The 24,964-nt window shown below is 34.7% G+C and overlaps 2 protein-coding genes across 2 annotated transcripts; both read right to left on the reverse strand.

Moving 5' to 3' along the window:
• Window positions 1–7,759: 7,759 nt before the first annotated feature.
• LOC128175756 (neutral and basic amino acid transport protein rBAT-like) lies at window positions 7,760–10,303 on the reverse strand. The gene is made up of 8 exons (XM_052841593.1): window positions 10,111–10,303; window positions 9,861–10,040; window positions 9,553–9,692; window positions 9,327–9,449; window positions 9,124–9,243; window positions 8,745–9,023; window positions 8,362–8,622; window positions 7,760–8,249 (listed from the first exon to the last, which is right to left on the reverse strand). The coding sequence occupies exons 1-8, from the start codon at window positions 10,301–10,303 to the stop codon at window positions 7,911–7,913; spliced, it is 1,635 nt and encodes a 544-aa protein (XP_052697553.1). The 3' UTR covers window positions 7,760–7,910.
• A 2,928-nt stretch (window positions 10,304–13,231) lies between these two features.
• On the reverse strand, window positions 13,232–23,020 carry LOC128177245 (neutral and basic amino acid transport protein rBAT-like). Its single transcript, XM_052843882.1, has 8 exons — window positions 22,596–23,020; window positions 15,323–15,502; window positions 15,017–15,156; window positions 14,790–14,912; window positions 14,587–14,706; window positions 14,208–14,486; window positions 13,824–14,084; window positions 13,232–13,718 (listed from the first exon to the last, which is right to left on the reverse strand). The coding sequence occupies exons 1-8, from the start codon at window positions 22,942–22,944 to the stop codon at window positions 13,380–13,382; spliced, it is 1,791 nt and encodes a 596-aa protein (XP_052699842.1). The 5' UTR covers window positions 22,945–23,020; the 3' UTR covers window positions 13,232–13,379.
• Window positions 23,021–24,964: the final 1,944 nt, after the last annotated feature.

The raw sequence follows: 24,964 nt of genomic DNA on the forward strand, positions 1-24,964 counted from the left end.
AAAGCCTTGTCATAAACCTGAAAAATGATATCTTTAAAACCAAGAATATCAGTAAAGAGAAATGGTGTATTTTTACAAGCGACACCCAATGGTTGTAGACGGAAGGTATTTACGTGTACTGGTGACCCAGGTAAGATAGTTTAGAATACGGAAATGTGGAATGGTTTATTGTATAGAGACACATAAAAACTGTCCCGGTTCATGATTTTCTTATCTACCTCTAGCGGAGGTAATCAAATAAGCAAAAAAAAAAAAAAGAAGATGTTTTTAAAACACTTTCTAACTTGTTTTAAGGTTTTTTAGGGACACACTCTTTCCTCTACTTAACAAACATTCTGTATGTTTTTGATACCTTTTTGAACGATAGTTATAAGAATCTTTTCAAGAATATAGGGCCACGAGCAACTGAATATAAAATTTCATTCCAAATGGTGCTGTACCCCTTTCCATTGTTCCAATAATTTTAAAGAATAATTAACGCCATATATTGCACACTACATCATATATTTCCCCAAGAAAGGGATGGGAAAAATTTTTCTTTGCCAAAATAAGTTTTACGTTAATTAAATATTAGATACCGTATATGTAAAATTATACTCCAAATTTTCACACACTGGTGTCTGGAATAACCATGAATTAATGAAATGAACTGAAAATTCCAACAGCTAATTCTTTATATATTTTACCCATTATATTTTAAATCTTTGGTTATCCTGAACTTTTCTGTTGGTTTCATAATTTTTGACAAAGTTTGATTAAAGTAGTACACATATATGTAATTCTCCTAAGCCCTGCTTCCCCATTCTCCATTCAAACAAGAACCAGCATATATATTAATGAGAACATAAACTTTGGTCTGCCTAAGTAAACTCTAAATAAATCTTTCAATTTATTCAATGTTTGGTTAAGTTTACAATCATGAGTATAGAGGACAATATCGAAAAAAATATCCACTGTGGTGAAAATTACATAGGAGGCACATACTATCATCCTACAGAAATTGGTTTTCTCCAACTCCAACATAGATATGTCATTGAATGAAATTAGATTGCTCTTTAAAGCTACAAATCTTTTCCGGATTAAAAGAAATTACCAAAGACAGTGCATGCATGGCATTATATGCAGTCAATAAAAAATTCTACAAGATCTGTAGTCAAATATATGTACAAGAAGTTATAATCAAAATAAATCAATTTTTAAAGAGACAAATGCCAATTCGTAAGATTCCTGGGTCTCCTATATGTGTGTGTGTGTGTGTGTGTGTGTGTGTGTGTGTGTGTGTGTGTGTGTGTGTGTGTGTGTGTGTGTGTGTGTGTGTCCGGTAATATATATATATATATATATATATATATATATATATATATATATTAAAATGAAAAAATAACAACACTAAACGCAAAACGTAAGCGCTTTCGTTTCTTCCTCAGACGTTTCACAATATTTGTAGATTTGAAATATTCACGAAATCTTTATGAATTTATGAGTTTGTAGATTTGAAATATTCACGTATTGTGAAACGTCTGAGGATGAAAAGAAAGCGATTACGTTTTGCGATTAGTTTTGTTATTTTTTTTCATTTTAATATATATTACCGGACACACACACACACACACACACACACACACACACACACACACACACACACACACACACATATATATATATATATATATATATATATATATATATATATATATATATATATATATATATATATATATTCTATGTTTCACATTTGCTTATGCTACCAAACACGGCATCTCGAGATATTTTAATGTCTTGAATAGTAAATAAACCTAAACCTTATAAATAAACCCCCGTTTCCCATAATCGAGTAGAATTCTTCGTTTGATTTAATTTCCCTTTTTGAATATACGTGCATCAGGAAATAACTAAGGTGACTATTGCTCTAAGAATTTGTCATAAGATTGGCCAGTTGTGACCGTCCAGCAATGGGACTTTAATACAACAAAGTCAATTCCCCTACAAATCCCGTGTACACCTCGGTATAAAGATTAATAGAACTTCAGAGTGCCGGTATGCCCGAGTGACCTCAGTGAATGTAACCAAAACTTTAGATTAAATAACTTTTATTTTGTTTTGAAAACCTAATTTGTTTTAAACATTACAATTTTACATTTAGTTTTAATTTCCTTCATTGATAAAACACATGCTTCTTAAAAGAGGCGCATTGGCCACATCCGGCCCCAAGGCCCAAAAGTAAATACTTCCTCAGTTATTTCTTGATTATTACTCCATATGAAAGGATCAGTTCCTTCCTGAGAACAAATTTGAATCTTTTCATTTAGTGATAATTTGAGCTATGATAGTTTTGGTCCAGTAATGGTTTTGAAAAAGAAAAATGTAAACATTTACAGGAAGACCAAGGTGTTCAGTACCCTGTAAACCTTGGTAAGACAAGAAACCCAACTATCAATTCCGACTTCAATTTTTTATTTTTTAGCTCACCTGAACCGAAGGTTCAAGTGAGCTTTTCTGATCACCCGTTGTCCGTCGTCCGTCCGTCCGTCCGTCCGTCCGTCCGTCCGTCTGTCTGTCCGTCCGTCTGTAAACTTTTCACATTTTCAACTTCTTCTTAAAAACCACTGGGCCAAATTTAACCAAATTTGGTACAAAGCATCCTTATGGAAAGGGGGTTATAAATTGATAAAATAAAGGGCACAGCCCTTTTCAAAAGGGAGATAATTGCGAAACAGTAAGTATAGGGTGCATGTTTTTAAAAATCTTCTTCTCAAGAACCACTGCACCAGAAATGCCAATATTTACAAAAAAACTTGTATATATAGTGAAGATTCTAAATTGTAAAAATCGTGACCCTCAGACCAAAACTGGGGCCCCAGGCGGGGTTCAAAGTTTAACATAGAAATACATAGGAAAATGTTTAAAAAATCTTCTTCTCAAGAACCACTGCACCAGAAATGCCAAAATTTACACAAAAGCTTTTATATATAGTGAAGATTCTAAATTGTAAAAATCGTGACCCTCAGACCAAAACTGGGGCCCCAGGCGGGGTTCAAAGTTTAACATAGAAATACATAGGAAAATGTTTAAAAAATCTACTTCTCAAGAACCACTGCACCAGAAATGCCAATATTTACAAAAAAACTTGTATATATAGTGAAGATTCTAAATTGTAAAAATCGTGACCCTCTGACCAAAACTGGGGCCCCAGGCGGGGTTCAAATTTTACCTTAGAAATACATAGGAAAATGTTTAAAAAATCTTCTTCTCAAGAACCACTGCACCAGAAATGCCAATATTTACACAAAAGCTTGTATACATAGTGAAGATTCTAAATTGTAACCAGAACTGGGGCCCCATGCGGGGTTCAAAGTTTAACATAGAAATACATAAGAAAATGTTTAAAAAATCTTCTTCTCAAGAACCACTGCACCAGAAATGCCAATATTTACACAAAAGCTTGTATATATAGTGAAGATTCTAAATTGTAAAAATCGTGACCCTCGGACCAAAACTGGGGCCCCATGCGGGGTTCAAAGTTTAACATAGAAATACCTTAGGAAAATGTTTAAAAAATCTTCTTCTCAAGAACCACTGCACTAGAAATGCCAATATTAACACAAAAGCTTGTATGTATAATGAAGATTCTAAATTGTAGAAATCGTGACCCTCGGACCAAAACTGGGGCCCCAGGTGGGGTTCAAAGTTTAACATAGAAATACATAGGAAAATGTTTAAAAAATCTTTTTCTCAAGAACCATTGCACCAGAAATGCCAATATTTACACAAAAGCTTTTAGATATAGTGAAGATTCTAAATTGTAAAAATAGTGACCCTCGGACCAAAACTGGGGCCCCAGGCGGGGTTTAAAGTTTAACATAGAACTACATATGAAAAATGTTTAAAAATTTTCTTCTCAAGAAATGTAATGTTACAAGGAACTGCTGTTCAGGTGAGCAATGTGGCCCATGAGCCTCTTGTTATAGTATACAGACAGAACACCACTTTCTCACAGATTCTCTCACACAGCAAATTGGTACAATGTATTGCTATACACCTACATATATAGATACACAGAGTACACATTATCTCAAGAAAAAGAAGAGGATTCACAGCTACATCATCATTGTGTTAATCAATATTTATACAGGGAAGAGACAACTCCATAGGCTATACTATACAGTATAGTAGAATAAAGTAAATACCTTTGAGGTCCCCAACTCCATCTCCTTTTTTAGTGTAAACATTTTTAAAACTTGAATCTTGGAAAGATTCGGGCAGGATTTCGTACACAGTGTCCTTGTTATACCATTTTAAGCCGAGTCGCGATCGGTAAGGATGTTTTGGAGCCATGACTATAATGACTACAGCAGCAATCAACGAAGCCCATTCCACCAAAAATCCGACGAGGAGGATCAGCCTCACAGTCTTCCATCCTTTCTTACTCAGGCCCGTTTCGTCAACTGATCTGCTTAAATCTGGGTGAATTCTCCCATTGATAAATTTGGTCTTGATAAAAGTCTTTAAAGGGACTTGGACACAATTTAGGATCAAAAATTTAATTTTTATTTTTTATTTATAAAATGGTTTACTGGTGCATTTTGAATGATGGACCAAAATATTGAATGTTTAAGTCAATTTACATGCAATTTACAGAGGTAAGAATTGGTTGTTATGTAAACAAAGCTCGAGTCTTATAGTTGTTTACAAAAAATGTAATGTAGAGAATTACCGTTTCTTTGACAAAATGACATGTAAAAACAATTTAAACTAATTCAGTATCTCCATAAATACTATTATCAACAAAAGAAAGATACATTTGATTGAAACTTGCACCGATACAACACTTATGTATAAATAACAACAATCGAGCTTTGTTTACAAAACAAAGAATTATGAACTCTGTATCTTGATTAATTATGACTTGACATTTGACTTTCAAATTTTGACAAAGCATTGTAAACTTCTTTATTTATCAGTATAAACATTGAAAATGGAAAAATAAAATTTGAAAATTTTAAGTCATCCCTTTAACCGGGGAACAACGATGTCTATATATAGATAATGTACTTAACTTTAATTCTGCAGCCACACCAACTTCTGACCAGACCGGCCAAATGTTAAACTCAATTTCATTGGTTAATATTCATGATGGTCCAATCAGAATCAGTCTTTCTCGAACACGTCAAAATGGCTGGCCCTGTAAGAAGTCAATGTGGCTGCAGAATAAAAGTTCAGTTTGGAGAGTATTTAAGGAATTTTATCGGAATTTAAGGATGTAAGTAGCGTGCGTTTGATGTGAGATTTTAAAAGATTAGTGCGAATGTTTCTCGTCTTGTTGAAATACTGCTGTTGTCATAGGCAAAATCCCATCGTGAGCCCTGGACCGGTAGGCTAAATGTCCGAGTAAAAATAAACTGGCGACATCGAAAGAATAATGACGTATATCTCCGCTATTTTAAGACCCATCAACTTGAAATTCGGCACAAGTGTCTCTCAGACATTACTTTTCCGAAAAATACATGCATATTGCGAGTGTTTTAAAAATTAATTGATTTATTAGGCTTTTGAAGCGAGCTGATAATTTTTTTATCTGGGTTAGAGTTCGACCCCTTTCTTTATTTATGGTTACATTGAAATTAATGTTAAAACGGGCTTGGTCCCTGTGCCGTAAACGTTACTCTTCTGGCAAATCGAAAAGATTAACTTCACTTGTACCTGACGTTGCACATTCTAATGATAAAACATACATACCCTCGACCTTGTGAAAGTGAATTAATGTGTAGAGGGTATATATTTCTATTATGATAAAAAAAAATTAACGTCAGGTGCCTGTGCTTAATTTTGAGAAGTTAGGGCATTTCCCTGACAAAATAATAAATGAACAGTTGTCATATTATTATCTGACAAGTCGTCAACAGATTTTATTTAAATTATTCGACTTAATAGTTTCTCGAAAACTTGCCACACGCTCCAGCCTACTTTCTGCATATGCCCCTACATGTAAATTAAAAACAATTATAATTGATCTCTATTAACATTTTGCGTTTTTAGCTCACCTGAGCTAAAGGCTCAAGTGAGCTTTTCTGATCACAATTTGTCGGTTGTCGTCGTCGACGTTGTTGTAAACTTTTCACATTTTCATCTTCTTCTCAAGAACCACTGAGCAGATTTCAACCAAATTTTGCACAAAGCACCACTAGGTGAAGGGGATTCAAGTTTGTTCAAATGAAGGGACACGGCCTCTTTAAAGGGGAGATAATTGAGAATAATTGAAAAATTGTTGGTATTTTTCAAAAATCTTCTTCTCAAAAACTATTCGGCCTGAAAAGCTTAAACTTGTATGGAGGCATCCTCAGGTATTGTAGATTCAAGTTTGTTCAAATCATGGTCCCCGGCGGTAGGGTGGGGCCACGATTGGGGGATCAAGTTTTACATAGGAATATACAGAGAAAATCTTTAAAAATCTTCTTCTCAAACACTATTAGGCCAGAAAAGCTCAAATTAAAATGGAAGCATCTTTAGGTAGTGTAGATTCAAGTTTGTTCAAATCATGGACCCCAGCGGTAGGGTGGGGCCACAAGAGGGGGATCAAATTTTACATAGGAATATATAGCGAAAATCTTAAAAAATCTTCTTCTCAAAAACTATTGGGCCAGAAAAGGTCAAATCAAAATGTTCAAATCATGGTCCCCGGGGGTAGGGTGGGGCCACAATTGGGGGATCAAGTTTTACATACTAGGAATATATAGACCAAATCTATAAAAATCTCCTCAGGTAGTGTAGATTCAAGTTTGTTCAAATCATAGTCTCTGTGAGTAGGGCGGGGCCGTGATGGCGGTTTGAATTTTTACATAGGAATACATAGGGAAAACTTTAAAAATATTCTGGGAAAGTTTTTGGTCCAAAACTCAGTACTTAGAGTGAAAGCACAGGTTATGCAGATTTAAGTTTGATGAAACCATGATTCCCTAGAGAAAAGTGAGGTCACGAAATGGGGGGGGGGGATATAGGAATAGAGAAAAATCTTCTTACAGGTACAACAACAAAAGGGGCTTGGTATTTACCCCCAAAAAGAGGTGGATAAAAATTAGCAGATTTTCATTTTTTTTTTCAGCAAGATCTTCTGTACTTTATAGTTGTCAAGATATTTTGATACTGTAATGCTAATTTGATCAGAATTAAGGAAATTGTTGCTCAGGTGAGCGATGTAGCCCCTGGGCCTCTTGTTAATTTTATTCAATACCTGTAGATTTGAAAAAAGCACATTTCGTTCTATAATTTCTCATCATAAAAAAATATAACTATGTACCCTATACATTGATAATTTAGCTGCCTGTGATAGGAAGGCTCACCATCTACTCCGACCCCGTCGCATTATCATCTATACTTCATTTTCATGTACGAATTTTTTTTATTAAAAAAAAAATACAATTTACGATTAAATTGACGAAAAACAATTATGGTAAACAGACTTCTGTTTAGTTTTGATGATAAAAGCTATTTAGAAACCACAGAAGCAATATTTCGTTATTGTCATCCTGTACAGAAATTAGGTTGCGAACTTGCTATTTACTCCATTAAGCAGATTTGTTTATGCCTTTATTCTTTAAAAAAATTTATATTGAAAAAAGAGTTTACTTTAAAAAATGGGAATGCCTCTTTATTCAGTGGTTCTGAAGATGAAAAATTTACAAAGTAGAAAACTCAAAAATTTATAGGAAGACCAAAGTGTTCAGTACCCTGTAAACCTTGGTAAAATAAAAAACACAAATAATCAAATTTTGACTTCAATTTTATTAAGCAATCTAAATTCTTTTATTTCTAAATTAAGCTTATGTTCTTAATTGCTTTTAAAGACAATATCGGATTCAAAGTAAGTTTGTTTTCTTGGTCTTTTAAAACATTGTTTCCATAATTACAAAACATTATTGATATTCCAAAACAACTGCATGACTAGGATCCAGTATGTAGGAAGTATCCGACAAACTGATGGCGCTGTTGTCGTCCTTGTGAGTATGGAAGACCACCTTGACTTCCTTGGGAATTCCGGTGGCTGCATGGAAAGATTCGGTCACCTTACTGGTTCCGAAGTTAATGGCCACCAGGTATCCCGGGAATCCATCGGCCTTTCTGGTGTACATCAGGAGGTCTCCATCTCTATACACACTCATCTTTCCCCACTGGAAGGACTCGTTCCCTCTCAGCTCCTGAAGCCTTTTGTACACCTTAAGTGTGGTGTATTCATCTCCAATGGCCTTTTCAGTCTGTAAATATTAAACAACACAAAGCCTCATTTAATACCAAAATCACATTAAAATTAAAAAATAATATATTAAATCTTTAGACAACCTAATAATGAAACAGCATTTAATTTACCTCAACATTGATTGTAATGTAGTCAGGATTTCGATCCACCCATGGAGTATTCTGGGAGAATCCTGTTCCTTTGGAGTTCCACTGCATTGGAGTCCTGTACTTGTTAGGGGCAGACAGTGTGGGGTGGTCAGTCATTCCGATCTCGTTCCCGTAGTAGGTAAACGGAGCTCCAGGCAGAGTGGCTTGTAGAGTCAACAAAGCTTTAATTTGTATTGGGCCAACTAAACTGTTGGTTAATCGACTGGAATATTTGTCACCATACTGAAATTAAAAAACGTGTTTTAATACTTCGATGACATTATGTATTTATGAAGACAGTCTAAAGGATAAAAAATAGTAATTTATATTTTGATCTTTAAAGTAACAAAATAGCACAAGCTCACCATCCATCCTATTCTCTTGGAATTGGCATCTTTAAGTTTGGTCTCTATGCGTTCAGCAAATGAAGCACCACTGTCAGACAATGGTGTGACTCGTACAATGGTGACTCCGGCATCAAAGTACTCCATGGTTGTGTTCAGATCATCTTTAGCCGTCACAATAAGAGCCTTTTCTCTGCCTGGCTTTGTATTGTATGACTCCAACACAGTCTTCCAGGCTTTAAGCAACTTGGGATAATTCAGATTATCGCTGGTCCGAATGCGGTTTAAGTCTTTGTGCTCCTTAAACAGATAATACTTATGGTCAATGCACTTTTTAAAAGACTAGCATAAATTCATTTTAAAAAATGAGTATTCTCTAGGTATTCAGGCAGGAACTTACACTGTCTGTCTTCCCATTAACAAGAGTGCCATTTCCCAGGATTTTGTCCTCGTACAGATGCTGAAAATCCTGAACATGAAAACCATCCACCCCTTTGTTTAACCAGAAACGCAAGATGCTCTAAAATAGAAAGAACAAACTTGTATATAAGATTTTTAATGCAAATTTCACATTTTCCAAATGATATAGTAAATCATATACACCTCAAGTTCCTGTCTGACGTCAGCGTTCCTGAGGTTTAGATCTGGCTTATCACTCTCCAACTGATGGAAGAAGCACTCCTTTCTGGTGTCGTCATACGCCCACGCTCCTCTACCTATAACCATCTAGGTAAAAAAAACACCGAAAGTCAAAGAAGAAATTTAAATTGAAACCTTCATAAACATGATAAAGGAATGTTTTTATCAATTGTAAAAATACATGTATTACTAAGTCATGGCGATATGTCTGTGGATCACATGTGGTCCAGATGTAATAGTCAGTATATTTTCCTTCTTTCTTTTGACTCTTTGAGAACCACTGGCTTTGTTTTCCTGTGTGGTTTGGGATGAAGTCCATGATCAGTCGCACTTGATTGAATATATAGGAAAAAACATGATACACATGAAAAAAGCTTTGAGCTATGCATCTAGATTACCTGACTATGAAATTTTGGGACACGTTACACAGTAAGAACAAATAAAAATAAAAACAGGATACGAGTTTATGAAGAGGCTCATTGCAATATATTTACATACTTTTCATCTCTTTAGTGACCTTACGAAGTTCTACAAAGTCTTCCATAGAGCCATATATTTCATCAATTTTTGTATGATCGACAATTGCTTTATGATCCTCGTCATTGCTTTCATATATTGAGTTGATGTATAGGACTTTGCTACCAATATCCTTCAGGTAATCCAAACGAGCCAAAATTCCTATGTTGATAACAAACAAGAAGCACATTAATCACAATGCTCATAGTTAATTCTTAAACATTTTTAAAACTTGAATCTTGGAAAGATTCAGGCAGGATTTCGTACACAGTGTCCTTGTCATACCATTTTAGGTCGGGTCGGTAAGGATGTTTTGGAGCCAGGACTATAATGATTATAGCAGCAATCAACGAAGCCCATCCCACCAAAAATCCAACCAGGAGGATTAGCCTCAACTTCTTCCGTCCTTTCTTACCCAGTCCCATTTCGTCTACTGATCTGCTTTAAACTATGTGAATTTGTTGCTGTTCTCTTCCATTGATGAATTTAGTCTTTTCCAATTCATTTTCGTTCGATAAATATTTCAAATCAGTGTTTGACATAAATGCGACTAAAATCCTTCCACCTTGTATGAAAACGTTTTAGGAAATGAAGCTCCCTTCTTGAAAACATTAGATATATATTATCAATTTTTAAGATCCCAAACATCTTACAATCACAGTGATCACCAATGGCAAGTTAACTACGAAAAAACTGGCAACCCTACAAACAATGTCCCGCTGTTCACTCGATCGTGATTGACTTCCAGTATTCAATATTTCTGCATTTTTGGCTTTTACCTGGACCAACAGCTAGTACAGGTAAACACCTTCTACTAACTTGCCGACCCTGGGTAGCAAAAATACATATCCACCACTACTTCTGAATGACTGACATTCTTGGCCACTACTTCTGAATGACTGACATTCTTGGTTTTTAGAGTATCATTTTGGAGTTTTAGACAAGGAAGAAAAGAATGACGAAAAAATAGATTGCCCCTTTATTATAATAGGTAGTATGCAAATGAATAAGTGAACACTTGTAAGTGAAGAAGCTGTTCATGAATTGAGGATGTGGTGGGAATCACGATTGTAGGATCAAACACTTTGGAGCAACACAGAGGGTGTCTTCCCACTTAGCAAAATACAGGTAAACTACATGTAGATTTGTGTTGGCTACGTGAGAATGGGGTGCAGGTGTCGCGTTCCGCAGTGTCTGTGATCACATTTTAAGTGGGAATAAAACCCATTAAATTTGTTTAAGATTGTCTCACATCGGGTGTCTCTCTGTGGTTTATTCCCACTTGGCCAACATTCTGAAATTCTCAATTCCCACCTGGCCAACAGAGACACCCGATGTTAGACAATCTTGAACCAATTTAATGGTACACAGATCGACCTTAAAGTAAACCTATCAAACACAAATAAATAAATATATAAATAAATAAATTTTCAAGGACATTTTACCATTGGAACTACATGTAGTTCCTCATTGCTGTCAATAAAAGAATATTCACAGGTAAATCCACCATAGGACGACTTTTAAAATATTAAAAGGAATAATTTCCTCGCTCATTATATGACTGTGGGTGTGAAAGGAATTCTTATGAATAAAGGAGGACCATGTGAAATTTAATTTTTATACATGGATAGAAATCGTGGTGTTTGAATAAGCTGCGTCAATACAGTCTGGGGGGACACTGCGTCATGCACAACGACCCGCATCCTTGACTGACTGGTAATTCAATAGGGTGTAAAAGCTGAAACAGGAAGAAATTTATTTATAGAAGTAGACCAAGGTACGGAATAAATAAAATGACGCGCTATAGTAAAGAACCAAAAAGCAAATTTATTTCTTATTTAGAGCCAAAAACAGAAAAATACGAGAAAACTACAATTAGACTCCTTTGTCTCCTGTATTTTTTTTTTGCTTATCTAAATCTAAAAAATTAAGCAGATATGTTTGTTATCAATTAAATATTCCTTTTTCTTTATTGGTCATATTTTTCACATGATGATATAAAATGATGATATAAAATAATCTATAAATGCCTCTAAATATGCAACACCTATTCACTGCGTATGAATTTACGAGTAATTTAAATAAGTAGTTCTCAAACAGTGATTTCTATGTTATCGGTTAAAAAAATGCATTTAAAGAATGTTGTCAAACATAATGTTTTATAATTATTCAACAAAAAAGTTGACTTTATTGTTAAAAGCAACATTTCAAGAGTTATTTATCATGGATTATACTTTCATGCTCGTTGATCTCATCTCAACAGTCTATGTGAAAACCAGTTTAAACCGGTTTTACAAAACAGCTGTTCTTGCTGTTACTTATTCACTCCCTCCGTGATCTGCACTTTATATCGATTTATATAAGTAAACAATTGATTTCTTCAGTAAGGGAATGTAAATATAAGCATTAAATGATTTATTTTTGACGTAGTCGTGTCAATAACTGCTGTCAGGTGAGCAGACAAATTATCATAACGCGATAACGCGCGTTATTCAATTTGTCTGCTCACCTGACGGCAGTTATTGACACGACGACGTCAAAAATAAATCATTCAATGCTATATTAATTGTACCTTTATGTAATATAGTTTCATTTTTTGAATTTTAATTCTTACATACTGTCCGATACATATATACGGACGTAACTGCTTTGTTTTAGTTTGGTTTGTCCGATTTCAATTAAGACTGAAAATCTAATATCCATTTAATAACGTCAGGTGCCTGTGCGCTTAATATAAAGAAGTCAGGGCATTTCCCTGACAAAATAATAAATGAACAGTTGTCATATTTTATTTTGAGCTTTTAATTTTATAAACTACCTGTAAATTTCAAACAAAGGCACATACTAGTAATATATTTTCTCATGATAAAAAATATAATTATGTACCCTATACATTGATAATTTAGGTGCCTGTGATAGGAATGTTCACCCCCTACTCCGACCCCGTCGCATGAACATCGATACTTCATTTTCATGTACGAATTTTTTTATTTTAAAAATAATACAATTTACCATTTAATTGACGAAAAACAATTATGGTAAACAGACTTCTGTTAAGTTTTGATGATAAAAGCTATTTAGAAACCACAGAAGCAATATTTCGTTATTGTCATCCTGTACAGAAATTAGGTTGCGGTCTTGCTATTTATTTCATTAAGCAGATTTGTTTATGCCTTTATTCTTTAAAAAAATTAATGTTGAAAAAAGAGTTTACTAAAGAAAATCAGAATGCCTCTTCATCGAGTGGTTCTGAAGATGAAAGATTTACAAAGTAGAAAATTGTAAAAATTTACAGGAAGACCAAGGTGTTCAGTACCCTGTAAACCTTGGTAAAATAAGAAACCCAAATAATCAATTTTGACTTCAATTTTATTAAGCAATCTAAATTCTTTTATTTCTATATTAAGCTTGTGTTCTTAATTGCTTTTAAAGACAATATGGGATTCAAAGTTAGTTTGTTTTCTTGATCTTTTGAAACATTTTTTCCAAAATTACAAAACATTATTGATATTCCAAAACAACTGCATGACTTGGATCCAGTATATAAGAAGTATCTGACAAACTGATGGCGCTGTTGTCGTCCTTGTGAGTATGGAAGACCACCTTGACTTCCTTGGGAATTCCGGTGGCTGCATGGAAAGATTCGGTCACCTTACTGGTTCCAAGGTTAATGGCCACCAGGTATCCCGGGAATCCATCAGCCTTTCTGGTGTAAATCAGGAGGTCTCCATCTCTATACACACTCATTGTTCCCCACTGGAAGGACTCATTTTCTCTCAGCTCCTGAAGCCTTTTGTACACCTTAAGTGTGGTGTATTCATCTCCAATTGCCTTTTCAGTCTGTAAATAATAAACACAAAACCTTAGTAAATACCAAAATCACATTAAAATTACAAAATAATACATTAAACCTTTTAACAAGCTGATAATGAAACAGCCTTTTACCTCAACATTGACTGTGATGTAGTTAGCATTTCGATCCACCCATGGAGTATTCTGGGAGAATCCTGTTCCTTTGGAGTTCCACTGCATTGGAGTCCTGTACTTGTTAGGTGTAGACAGTGTGGGGTGGTCGGTCATTCCGATCTCATTCCCGTAGTAGTTAAATGGGACTCCAGGCAGAGTGGCTTGTAGAGTCAACAAAGCTTTAATTTGTACTGGGCCAACTAAACTGTTGGTTAATCGACTGGAATATTTGTCACCATACTGAAAGTTAAAAAACGTGTTTTAATATTTCGATGACATTATGTATTTATGAAGACAGTCTAAAGGATAACCAATAGAAATTTATTTTTTTGATTTTAAAGTAACAAAATAATACAAGCTCACCATCCATCCTATTCTCTTGGAATTGGCATCTTTTAGTTTGGTCTCTATGCGTTCAGCAAATGAAGCACCACTGTCAGACAATGGTGTGACTCGTACAATGGTGACTCCGGCATCAAAGTACTCCGTGGTTGTGTTCAGATCATCTTTAGCCGTCACAATAAGAGCCTTTTCTCTGCCTGGCTTTGTATTGTATGACTCCAACACAGTCTTCCAGGCTTTAAGCAACTTGGGATAATTCAGATTATCGCTGGTCCGAATGCGGTTTAAGTCTTTGTGCTCCTTAAACAGATAATACTTATGGTCAATGCACTTTTTAAAAGACTAGCATAAATTCATTTTAAAAAATGAGTATTCTCTAGGTATTCAGGCAGGAACTTACACTGTCTGTCTTCCCATTAACAAGAGTGCCATTTCCCAGGATTTTGTCCTCGTACAGATGCTGAAAATCCTGAACATGAAAACCATCCACCCCTTTGTCTAACCAGAAACGCAAGATGCTCTAAAATAGAAAGAACAAACTTGTATATAAGATTTTTAATGCAAATTTCACATTTTCCAAATGATATAGTAAATCATATACACCTCAAGTTCCTGTCTGACGTCTGCACTCCTGAGGTTCAGGTCTGGCTTATCACTCTCCAACTGATGGAAGTAGCACTCCTTTCTGGTGTCGTCATACGTCCACGCTCCTCTTCTTATAACCATCTAGGTAAAGAAACACCGAAAGTCAAAGAAGAAATCGAAATTGAAACCTTTATAAACATGATAAAGGAATGCTTGTTTATTATTTGTAAAAATACACGTATTACTAAGTCATGGCGATACGTCTGTGGATCACAGGTGGTCCATATGTAATAGTCAGTATATTTTCCTTCTTTCTTTTGACTCTTTAAGAACCACTGGCTTTGTTTTCCTGTGTGGTTTGGGATGAAGTCCATGATCAGTCGCACTTGATTGAATATATGAAAAAACACGATACACATGAAAACAGCTTTGAGCATTCCATCTAGATTACCTGACTATGAAATTTTGGGACACGTTACACAGTAAGAACAAATAATAATAAAAACAGGATATGAGTTTATAAAGAGGCACATTGCATTATATTTACATACTTTTCATCTCTTTAGTGACCTTACGAAGTTCTACAAAGTCTTCCATAGAGCCATATATTTCATCAATTTTTGTATGATTGACAATTGCCTTATGATCCTCGCCATTGCTTTCATATATTGAGTTGATGTATAGGACTTTGCTACCAATATCCTTCAGGTAATCCAAACGAGCCAAAATTCCTATGATGATAATAAACAAGAAGCACATTAACCAGAATGCTCATAGTTAATTCTTACATACCTTTCTAATTATTTTTATATAATTACATTTTCCAGTGTCTTTGCCTGTGATAACACTACGTATCGATTTTGTACTATATAACCCATAATACAAATGACGCGAAAATGAGGCGCCAGCGGGGTTTGTTTATTTTTATTTAAGACTTTAATCGTACGATGGCTAAACATTATATAAATATAAGTAATAAGGAATCATTCTTTGAATATCATGAGGTGATAATTTCGGTCGGGGCGTGATCAAATCTATCATAAAGCCCTTCGGGCTTTATTGGATTTGATCACGCCCCGACCAAAATTATCACCTCATAATACTCAAAGAATGATTCCTTATTCCTTATGAAACCTCGAACTCATGAAGGAAAAGGAAAAGCGGAAGATCCAATACGAAAATATATATATATTCATGAATACATGTATACTTATATATATTTACATCTACTAAAGAGTAGTTCCTCTATTTCTTACGGAAACATATAGTTAATTCATAGCCCTATAGCAACAGCCAGACTGAAATCTACACGCCCCGTTTATCGATTGGTCGAAATCTACAACGGCTGAAACTGACAAGATACTGACAGGAATAAAATGGACATGCGCCCTGTTTATCGATTGGTCGAACCCACCAGCAACCTAAAATCACTAACCAGAAAAATCACGGCCTGTGTAATGAAGTATAATGACCCCCGTAGAATAATGACCGGGGGTCATTTTTCTACGTAGAATAATGACCCCCCTAGCTGAAGAATTATTGGATTTTTCTGAAGAAAAAAGACCCAGGGGTTATTTTTCTTCATGTTAAACATGAAGAAAAATGACCCCCATAAAAAATGACACCCCCCCCCCCGTAAACATGAATATAAATTGGTTACCCCGTATCCAAGATATGACTTTGAAATTACTTTATTTTTCACTCTGTTCAACTGATTTTGAAGTTATTAACACCGATCTTGTAAATAAAACGCTGTATACAGTTTTTCCTATCCGTAGCAAGCACACGCAAAACACAGTGACTCTTACATGCCACAAATTGATTGTTAACAGTTACGTCACTTCTCTCGTCGACAAACGGCGGGAAATGACGCATATAAAGAAAAATTCATACACAATGAGGATATTGTGTGATAATTAACGAACAATAATCATGAAAGAATAATCGTTGTAATAATATAAGCAATATTCATTGGTGAATGAATTGTCAATCGAAGAATGATGCATGTATATATCTTTATGGAAAAAGACTAAGGGGGCAGGTAACGTAGGAATATGAATACTTCTTATTTACATTTCTTGGAGAAAGTGATTTTTTAAAAAAGCATTCTGCGTTAGTTTTGTTTTCTTCTACGTAATACATGAACATCAATATTCTAAACATTTGTTGTAATGTTGTATTTGTGATCATGGATAGACTTTATTCTTTTAGAGCAAATTTGTGAAGAGTACCTGGCTAAAGTAAATCTTACTAGATAATAAACACTGATCGATTATAATAAGAAAAGATTGTTTCTAAAAGCGTTGATAAGAGGTTAGGACCCATGTTAGGGATTTATATCCCACTTGAATTTGACCACACGATCTTGATTGTATCCAACGTTATCAATGCTCATACAAACTATTGATGCATTAATCATCTTGATAATAACTAAACTTACTAAAGTATGCCGAGGATAAAGTAAAATATATTTTCTGTACGAGTACTCTCAGTACTTTGACGATTTTCCTTATTGGCCGTTAACCTCTACTGGGGTAATGGCTCTAACTTCAGCTTGGTTATAATGCCTAACAGTGGAGTAAACTTTTCATAATTTTGGTTTAATCAATAATTCTGGGTGATGCACTTGTATACCCAGCAGTTTGTATTGCGGAAATCCTCAATGCAAGTATAATTCATGAACAATATGAAGAATATAGAAGATGCGACGGCGAAGCGCGAAGATGCGAAGACGAAAGTGCTAAGCTGCGAAGGCGAAGAAGTGATACATGTACTACTACCGCTTCTTCGCCTTTGCAACTTCGCACTCTCGCCTTCGAATCTTCGCGCTTTCGCCATTTTAGCTCACCGAGACGAAGTCAGTGGGAGCATATGCTATACCCATGGCGTCGGCGTCCGGAGCTGGTTAAAGTTTTAGATGCAGCTCCTGTATCTAAGCTATTACTTGTCCTCTCTTCACCAAAGTTACATGGATGATGCATCTGGACCTACTGAATCTGGTTCCTAACTTTCAGATGCTGGAGGAGGTTAGGGTTTTTGAAGCAGGTTAAAGTTTTTGTTGCAGGTGCCTTAAATAGCAATATCTAAGTTACTGCTGGTCCGTACTTCACCAAACTTGCATGGATGATGTGTCTTATGATACTGATACACCAGACAGGCTTGAGCGCTGAATCTGAGCTATAGGTTTCGGATGCAGGAGGAGGTAAAGGTTTTTGGAGCTGGTTAAAGTTTCTGTTGCAGGCGCCCTCTAATGATAATATCTTAGTTACTACTGGTCCTAACTTCATTTAACTTGTATGGATGATGCGTCTTATTATAGTGATGCACCTGACAGGCTTAAATGCTGAATCTGAGCCACAGGTTTCCGATGCCTGAGGAGGTTAAGATTTTAAGAGCTGCTTAAAGTTTTTGAAACAGGTGCCCTCTGATGACGATTTCTTAGTTATTACTGGTCCTAACTTCAACAATCTTGCATTGATATAGTCTTATGATACTGATGCACCTGACAGGCTTGAATGCTGAATCAGATCAGAGCCATAGGTTTATGATTCTTGATGAGGTTTAGTTTTTTGGAACAGGTCACATGTTTCATAGCTAGATAGATTGCTTGCATAGTTGATTTAACTATATTATAAATGAAACGCAGAGGTTGCTTCAGATGCAGAGCCTGATCTCCATTATCAAGGATGCTAAAGGAATCTCCTACCTCACTCAAACCTGCTTGATAGATAGATGTAGCTGTTGTTAAATGACGTAACATGATCCCCATGATATTGTAATATTATAAAATATCGTATCATACGATATTGTATAATATGATATTGGTTTATATGATATATTATCATATCACATGAAATTGTATTTTATGAGATTTTACTTTATATATTATTGTATCATATGATACAATGTGTATAGTATGATTGTATTATATTTTAATTTATCACATGATATTGTTTCATTTGATATGATACAATGTTTATCAAATTATTTTGTATTATATAATCCATATCATATTATGTATCAAATATGATACAGTATCATACAATACAATATCATACTATAATGTTTACATTTACTTTCTTTCCCTCTATTAAATTGCATTGGTTAATTTAAGTGATATTTACAAACAACACAGAAGACTTTCTCACCAAATCTGGTGCGTATGAATACATTAAGTGTTTCTTCAGTATTTCTCGAAGAACAAGAACTGACTCTTCTCGCGGCTTCTAACCGAATAACGACCTAATATTATACTTACGCTGATTAATATTTCATTGATGTAAATATATTTTGACAGTTAAATGAATTCAATTGATTAATTTCTAAGTATACCAAGAGTAAATTCATTACATTAAAGAAAGAAAAATAAAATTGTGTTATTAGAATTTAAAACGCTGCGTACTATTTTTGTCAGCATATTGTGGCTGTTCCAGTGGCCATTCTGTTAATTTCGCATTACTTGTTGAAAAAGACAGAGCCTTTTAAAAAAAATCATATTTGCCGGAAGGAAATACATGTTTAAAAAATGTAAATATAAGCATTGAATCATTATTTTTTTAAAAATGTGGTCTCATAACTGCAACAATAAGTGCAAACAAATTTTCATAACGCGCTAGCGCGCGTTATACAATTTGTATGCACACACCGTTGCAGTTATGAGACCACATCTTTCAAACAATAATGATTCAATGCTTAATTATCCAATATGATATCATATGTTTCAATGTTATGATGTATTTTTGCAGTTTGATATTGTTTCATATAATACTATACTGTATTATGTTTTATGATATTGTATTGTTTGATCAAATACAATAATGTATTACACAATAATTTAATTCTGGTTGTAACGCGCTTTCTAATTGGCTAAAAAATTATTTTATATTGTATGAAGAATGTTGCCTACGTCATAGTAAGACTAACGTCAAAAAACGTATCAATACGCCTGACGTTACGTTTGAATGTTGTACATGTTTTACGTCATATTAAAGGTCAAATGACCGTTTTTATCTACAATGAAGAGTAGAAAAATTAAATTATAAGCAATGAATTCAATATTTATTAATTTTATACGATATAAAATGGTTTGAAACAGTTTACGCTTTTTTATAAACCGCTTCGCGGTTTATAAAGCGTAAACTGCCCCAAACCATTTTATATCGTATAAAACAAATAAATATTGAATTCATTCCTTAAATACAATGTCATGTCATACGTTACAATATCATATCTCACAATTTTTTACGGTATTTTATGGTATTATATGATATGTATTGTAATTATGATAGGATGCAATTTTAATTTTATATTATTGTATTGATTAACATATGAACATATGATTAACATACAATTTTTTAACAGGTGATATACGATGTTGTTTCAAAACAGAATCCATGAATATCCAAGATAATAAAGGATGGTTTTCATATAATCAGGGATGGGGTTGATTACTTTCAAAAGTAATCGATTAAATTACAATTACTTTGGGTTTTAAAAGTAATCGATTACAGGCTAGTTACGTCCATTTTTAAAAGTAATTGATTACATTAGATTACTTTTCCTCATTGTAATCATGATTACTTGTGATTACTTTAGATTGCATTACTTGTTTTTCAGTTTTTTCATAGTTTAAATGTTTCATTTAAAAAAAACAGTGAGTTTTTTGACAGGAATCTTTAGTTTGGTATCAACGTAATTTGTTGCATTATTTACTATTTGAAGTAGTTTTTGCATTCCCCGATATATGTATGCAGAACAGTATCTACATTTGGCTTTCACAATACCCGATGATGGTTGATCATCAGAAAACTCAAAATGTTGTACAGCAGACATCTTTCTCTAAACAAAGTCCAACTAAATAATAAATAACTAAATAAGCCCAGTATGTGAACTGTTTTCTAATGCGCCTAAAAGCAAGGACTGTTGAATAGCAAACTCAGTGTATCGTGACTGGACATCAATTTAAACATGCCCAAGGACAATAAAGGAATACTGGCCAACTTTAAGACTGAACCTTATTCACTAAATATAAGATCGAATGAATAATGATTTCAACCTATTGAATTTTGCATTTGTAATCATAAAAGTAATCAAAATTTAATCATGATTACAGGACTTTTTCACAGAGTAATCGATTAAATTACAATAACTTGTAATCAGAAAAATGGATGATTACTGATTATTCTTTTAATTTTATTTTTATAAAATTAATAAAATAAAATTTTCCAGGGGGATGGGGTCCGGACTCCTTCTCCCCTTTTACTGCGTGAAATTATTAATATTGAATTTTCCGGGGGGGGGGGGGGGGGGGGGCTATCCCCCTCTAGATCCATGCATGAGCAAGGAGCAAGGAGTGTCCAAAATGAAATTACATTGTTACTGTGTTTGGTCCACGGTAAAGAGACGGCTGGAAAGTGACAGGAGTCTGGAAGTGCATATGTACACATTATGGCGGACATTAAATTTTGTGTGGAGTAGATAATGATTAGGCATAGCCAGCACTGGTAAACGTATATGTTACATGTACACATTAAAATATTTATAAACATTCATAGCAAGCGCGATGGCCTAGCGCATGCGTACCAATAATAGCATGGATTAATCGAAAAACCTTGGCGAGTACGGTGCCAGTATTAAATTCTATGTAATCGACCGAGACTTCCTGAATGCAATCAAAAAAGGCAAAGGCGAAGGTGCGAAGGCCAGAGTGCAAAGTTGGGAAGGAGCGATAGAAGTATCGCTCCTTCGCCTTCGCACCTTCGCACTTTAGGCATCACATCTCCGCGCTTCTCGTCTCATCTTCGCACTTTTGCTCTTTCGCCTTCGCACTATTGCCTTTGCAACTTCGCATCTTCGCCCTAAGGTCAAAGTGGCCCTATCGGAACACCATAGATATATGTAAAAATATTTGTTAAGATGACAACCATATCCCGATGCAATACGTCAATATCTTGTGATAACGGAAGGAAGATATACCCCTTCTTTCACTTTAAGTTTATTGGAATATGAATTATAATTTCTGTTATTTTTTGTAAACTTCAGCAGTAAAAATTACAATAATGTAAAGACTATTTCACAAATAATAAAAAAATATACTGAAAAACATTAATCTACAAGGGGGTCATTATTCTACAGGGGTCACTTTTCTTCATGTGGAGTGTGCTCATTTTTATGAAAATGACACTTATTCTTCAGGCAAAGGGGTCATTTTTCTACGTAGAATAATGACCGGGGGGTCATTTTTCTGCGTAGAATAATGACCGGGGGGTCATTTTTCTACGTAGAAAAATGACCCCCGGTCATTATTCTACGGGGGTCATTATTCTTCATTACACCTGCACAAAATAATCATGATGATGTCAGACTTTGAGTCTCACATGAGACGATTTGGCTGTTTCTTTTAGCTAACTTACTTACGTACATCAACAGTAATTTAGTGAATTTTACTAACTTTTCATAATCAATTTATTAGTTAGTTAAAAGAAAGATGTTAATATAAATAATAAAATGCTTTCTTTGATGATTCATGCGGGTTATTAAGGTAGCTATCATTGCAGAAAAAAATTACATAACCCGCGTTAGCGGGTTATGTATTTTTTCTGCAATGTCGCTATCTTCATATCCCGAATGAGCATTTTATTGTTTAATTAAATATAACAATCGGCGAGCAAGGATTTGACGCTGTTTTACGGGTAGCAATCTGATCTTACACAAAATCGTTTCGTTATCAATAACTTTTAACACTGAATAAGGATTCAAATCGTTTTTCAGCGAAAGTTTGCCCAACATGAAATTAAAGGCTATATAGTAGAATAAAGTAAATACCTTTGAGGTCCCCAACTCCATCTCCTTTTTTAGTGTAAACATTTTTAAAACTTGAATCTTTGAAAGATTCGGGCAGGATTTCGTACACAGTGTCCTTGTCATACCATTTTAGGTCGGGTCGGTAAGGATGTTTTGGAGCCAGGAGTATAATGACTACACCAGCAATCAACGAAGCCAATCCCACCAAAAATCCGACGAGGAGGATCAGCCTCAACTTCTTCCATCCTTTCTTACCCAGGCCCGTTTCGTTTAAATCTAGGTGAACGTGTTGCTGTTCTCTTCCATTGATGAATATTTTCTTTTCCAATTCATTTTCGTTGGATAAATATTTCATATTAATGTTTGCCATAAATGCGACTAAAATCCTTCCACCTTGTATGAAAACGTATTAGGAAATGAAGCTCCCTTCTTGAAAACATTAGATATATACTATCAATTTTTAAGATCCCAAAGATCTTACGATGAAGTTGCCAATGAAGAACCTGCAACCTTACAATACAAATATTATCCATTTACCGCTTTCACCCGATCGTATTACTTCCCAACTGAAAATTAATATTTCTGCATTCATCCTATTGTAACCTGAGTACAGGTTATTGCCGCTAGCAAAATCGTGACCTTTTTCAAGTTTAGGACAATAAAGAAAACACTGGCGTCGGAAGCAAATTGAAAGTGTGTGGGGGGGGGGGGGGGCCTAGACTAATCCTCAGAAATATTGGGAAAAAAGTAATTCCCAAAATCATGGAAATCCTAATCCGTAGGGGGGGGGGGGGTATACCTGTACTTCCAAAAGAAAAAAAAATTACTTACCCTAATTTTTTTCCCCAAAATCATGGAATTCCTAATCCGTGAGGGGGGGGGGGGGGGGGAAGGGCTAGTATGCTTCTGAATCCAACTTCTCAATCTTTCAAGGCAAATTTAGGAACAATAATCTTTCCTGCGAGAAGTGGGGGGGAGGGGGGGGCTGAACCCTCTATTATGCTATGTTTCTAATGGTTAGGTATAACTTTGCAAAATTTGCCCCCCCCCCGGTTCCGACGCCTATGGAAAAAAATCACGAAAAAAATAGATTGCCCCTGAAACACAAATAAATACATAGCGCGGTTACTTGATTTTCAAGGACATTTTACCATAGTTGGAACTGGAGGTACATTCTCTAATTAACATTCCCATCATAGAGAAGTTACGGGTGGTGCTTCGTGACTATAGCGACAGCTGCTCTACGATAAAGGCCGTATTTTTAGGGTGTGTGTGTGGGGGGGGGGGGGTCCTTATGTGAGGCACTGTAGCTCGTCATACCTAAAAATTCACTGAAAATTGTTTGTCTGGACGGATTAAAATAGAATAATAAATCGCCTTAAAGGGACTTGACGATTTGAGATCAAAAATTTTATTTCTATTTTTTATGTATAAAATGATTTACTTGTGCATTTTAAATGATTGACCAAAATAATAAATGTTAAAGTCAAGTTACAAGCGTGATACAGAGGTAAGAACTGATAGTTATGTAAACAAAGCTCGAGTCTTATAGTTGTTTACAAAAAATGTAATGTAGAATTTTACCATTTCTTAGACAAAGTGACTTTTTAAAAAACAATTTAAACTAATTCAATATCTTCATAAATGCTATTATCAACAAAAGAAAGTCACATTTGATCAAAACTTACATCAATACAACACATATGTAAAAATGACAATATTCGAGCTTTGTTTACAAAACAAAGAATTATGAACTCTGTATCTTGCTTATAACTTGATATTTGAGTTTCAAATTTTGACATAGTATTATAAACTTCTATATTTATCAGTATAAACATTGAAAATGGAAAAACAAAATTTGAAAATTTTAAGTCAAATCGTGTCCAAGTCCCTTTAAGATGTGTGAAAACTCAAAAATAAATGGTAGACCGAATAGTTCTTCGTTTCCATAATCATAAAAAGAACTCATATGCTTCTCCATACGATAGATATGGACCAGACACGATTGCACTGACAGACGTACAGACGGACGGACAAAGTGATTCCTATATATATTTCCTTAAACTTTGTTTGCGGGGGAAAAAATATTAATAACTCAAATATTTCTCTATTTGAAAATAATGAATGCACCTTGCAGCATTGGTAATATATCCGCTGTCCAAGTTAGCGACTACTTCTCGGAGCTTTGTTATTACTACATTTTCACGGTACACTGCGTTATTTCCGTTAAGGTCTGGGAATACTTGAAATTACGATCTAGCATGGATTGCTGCATAGACTTCGGTTTTGAGAACATTATGAAAAGAAGTCATTTTTCAACGTTGAAAGTTGAGACCAAAAATAGTGTTTATACCCGGGGTCATTTTTCAACAGCTGGAAAAAGATTTTTT

Source organism: Crassostrea angulata, chromosome 3 (genome assembly GCF_025612915.1).
Source record: "Crassostrea angulata isolate pt1a10 chromosome 3, ASM2561291v2, whole genome shotgun sequence".
Lineage (NCBI taxonomy): Eukaryota > Metazoa > Mollusca > Bivalvia > Ostreida > Ostreidae > Magallana > Magallana angulata.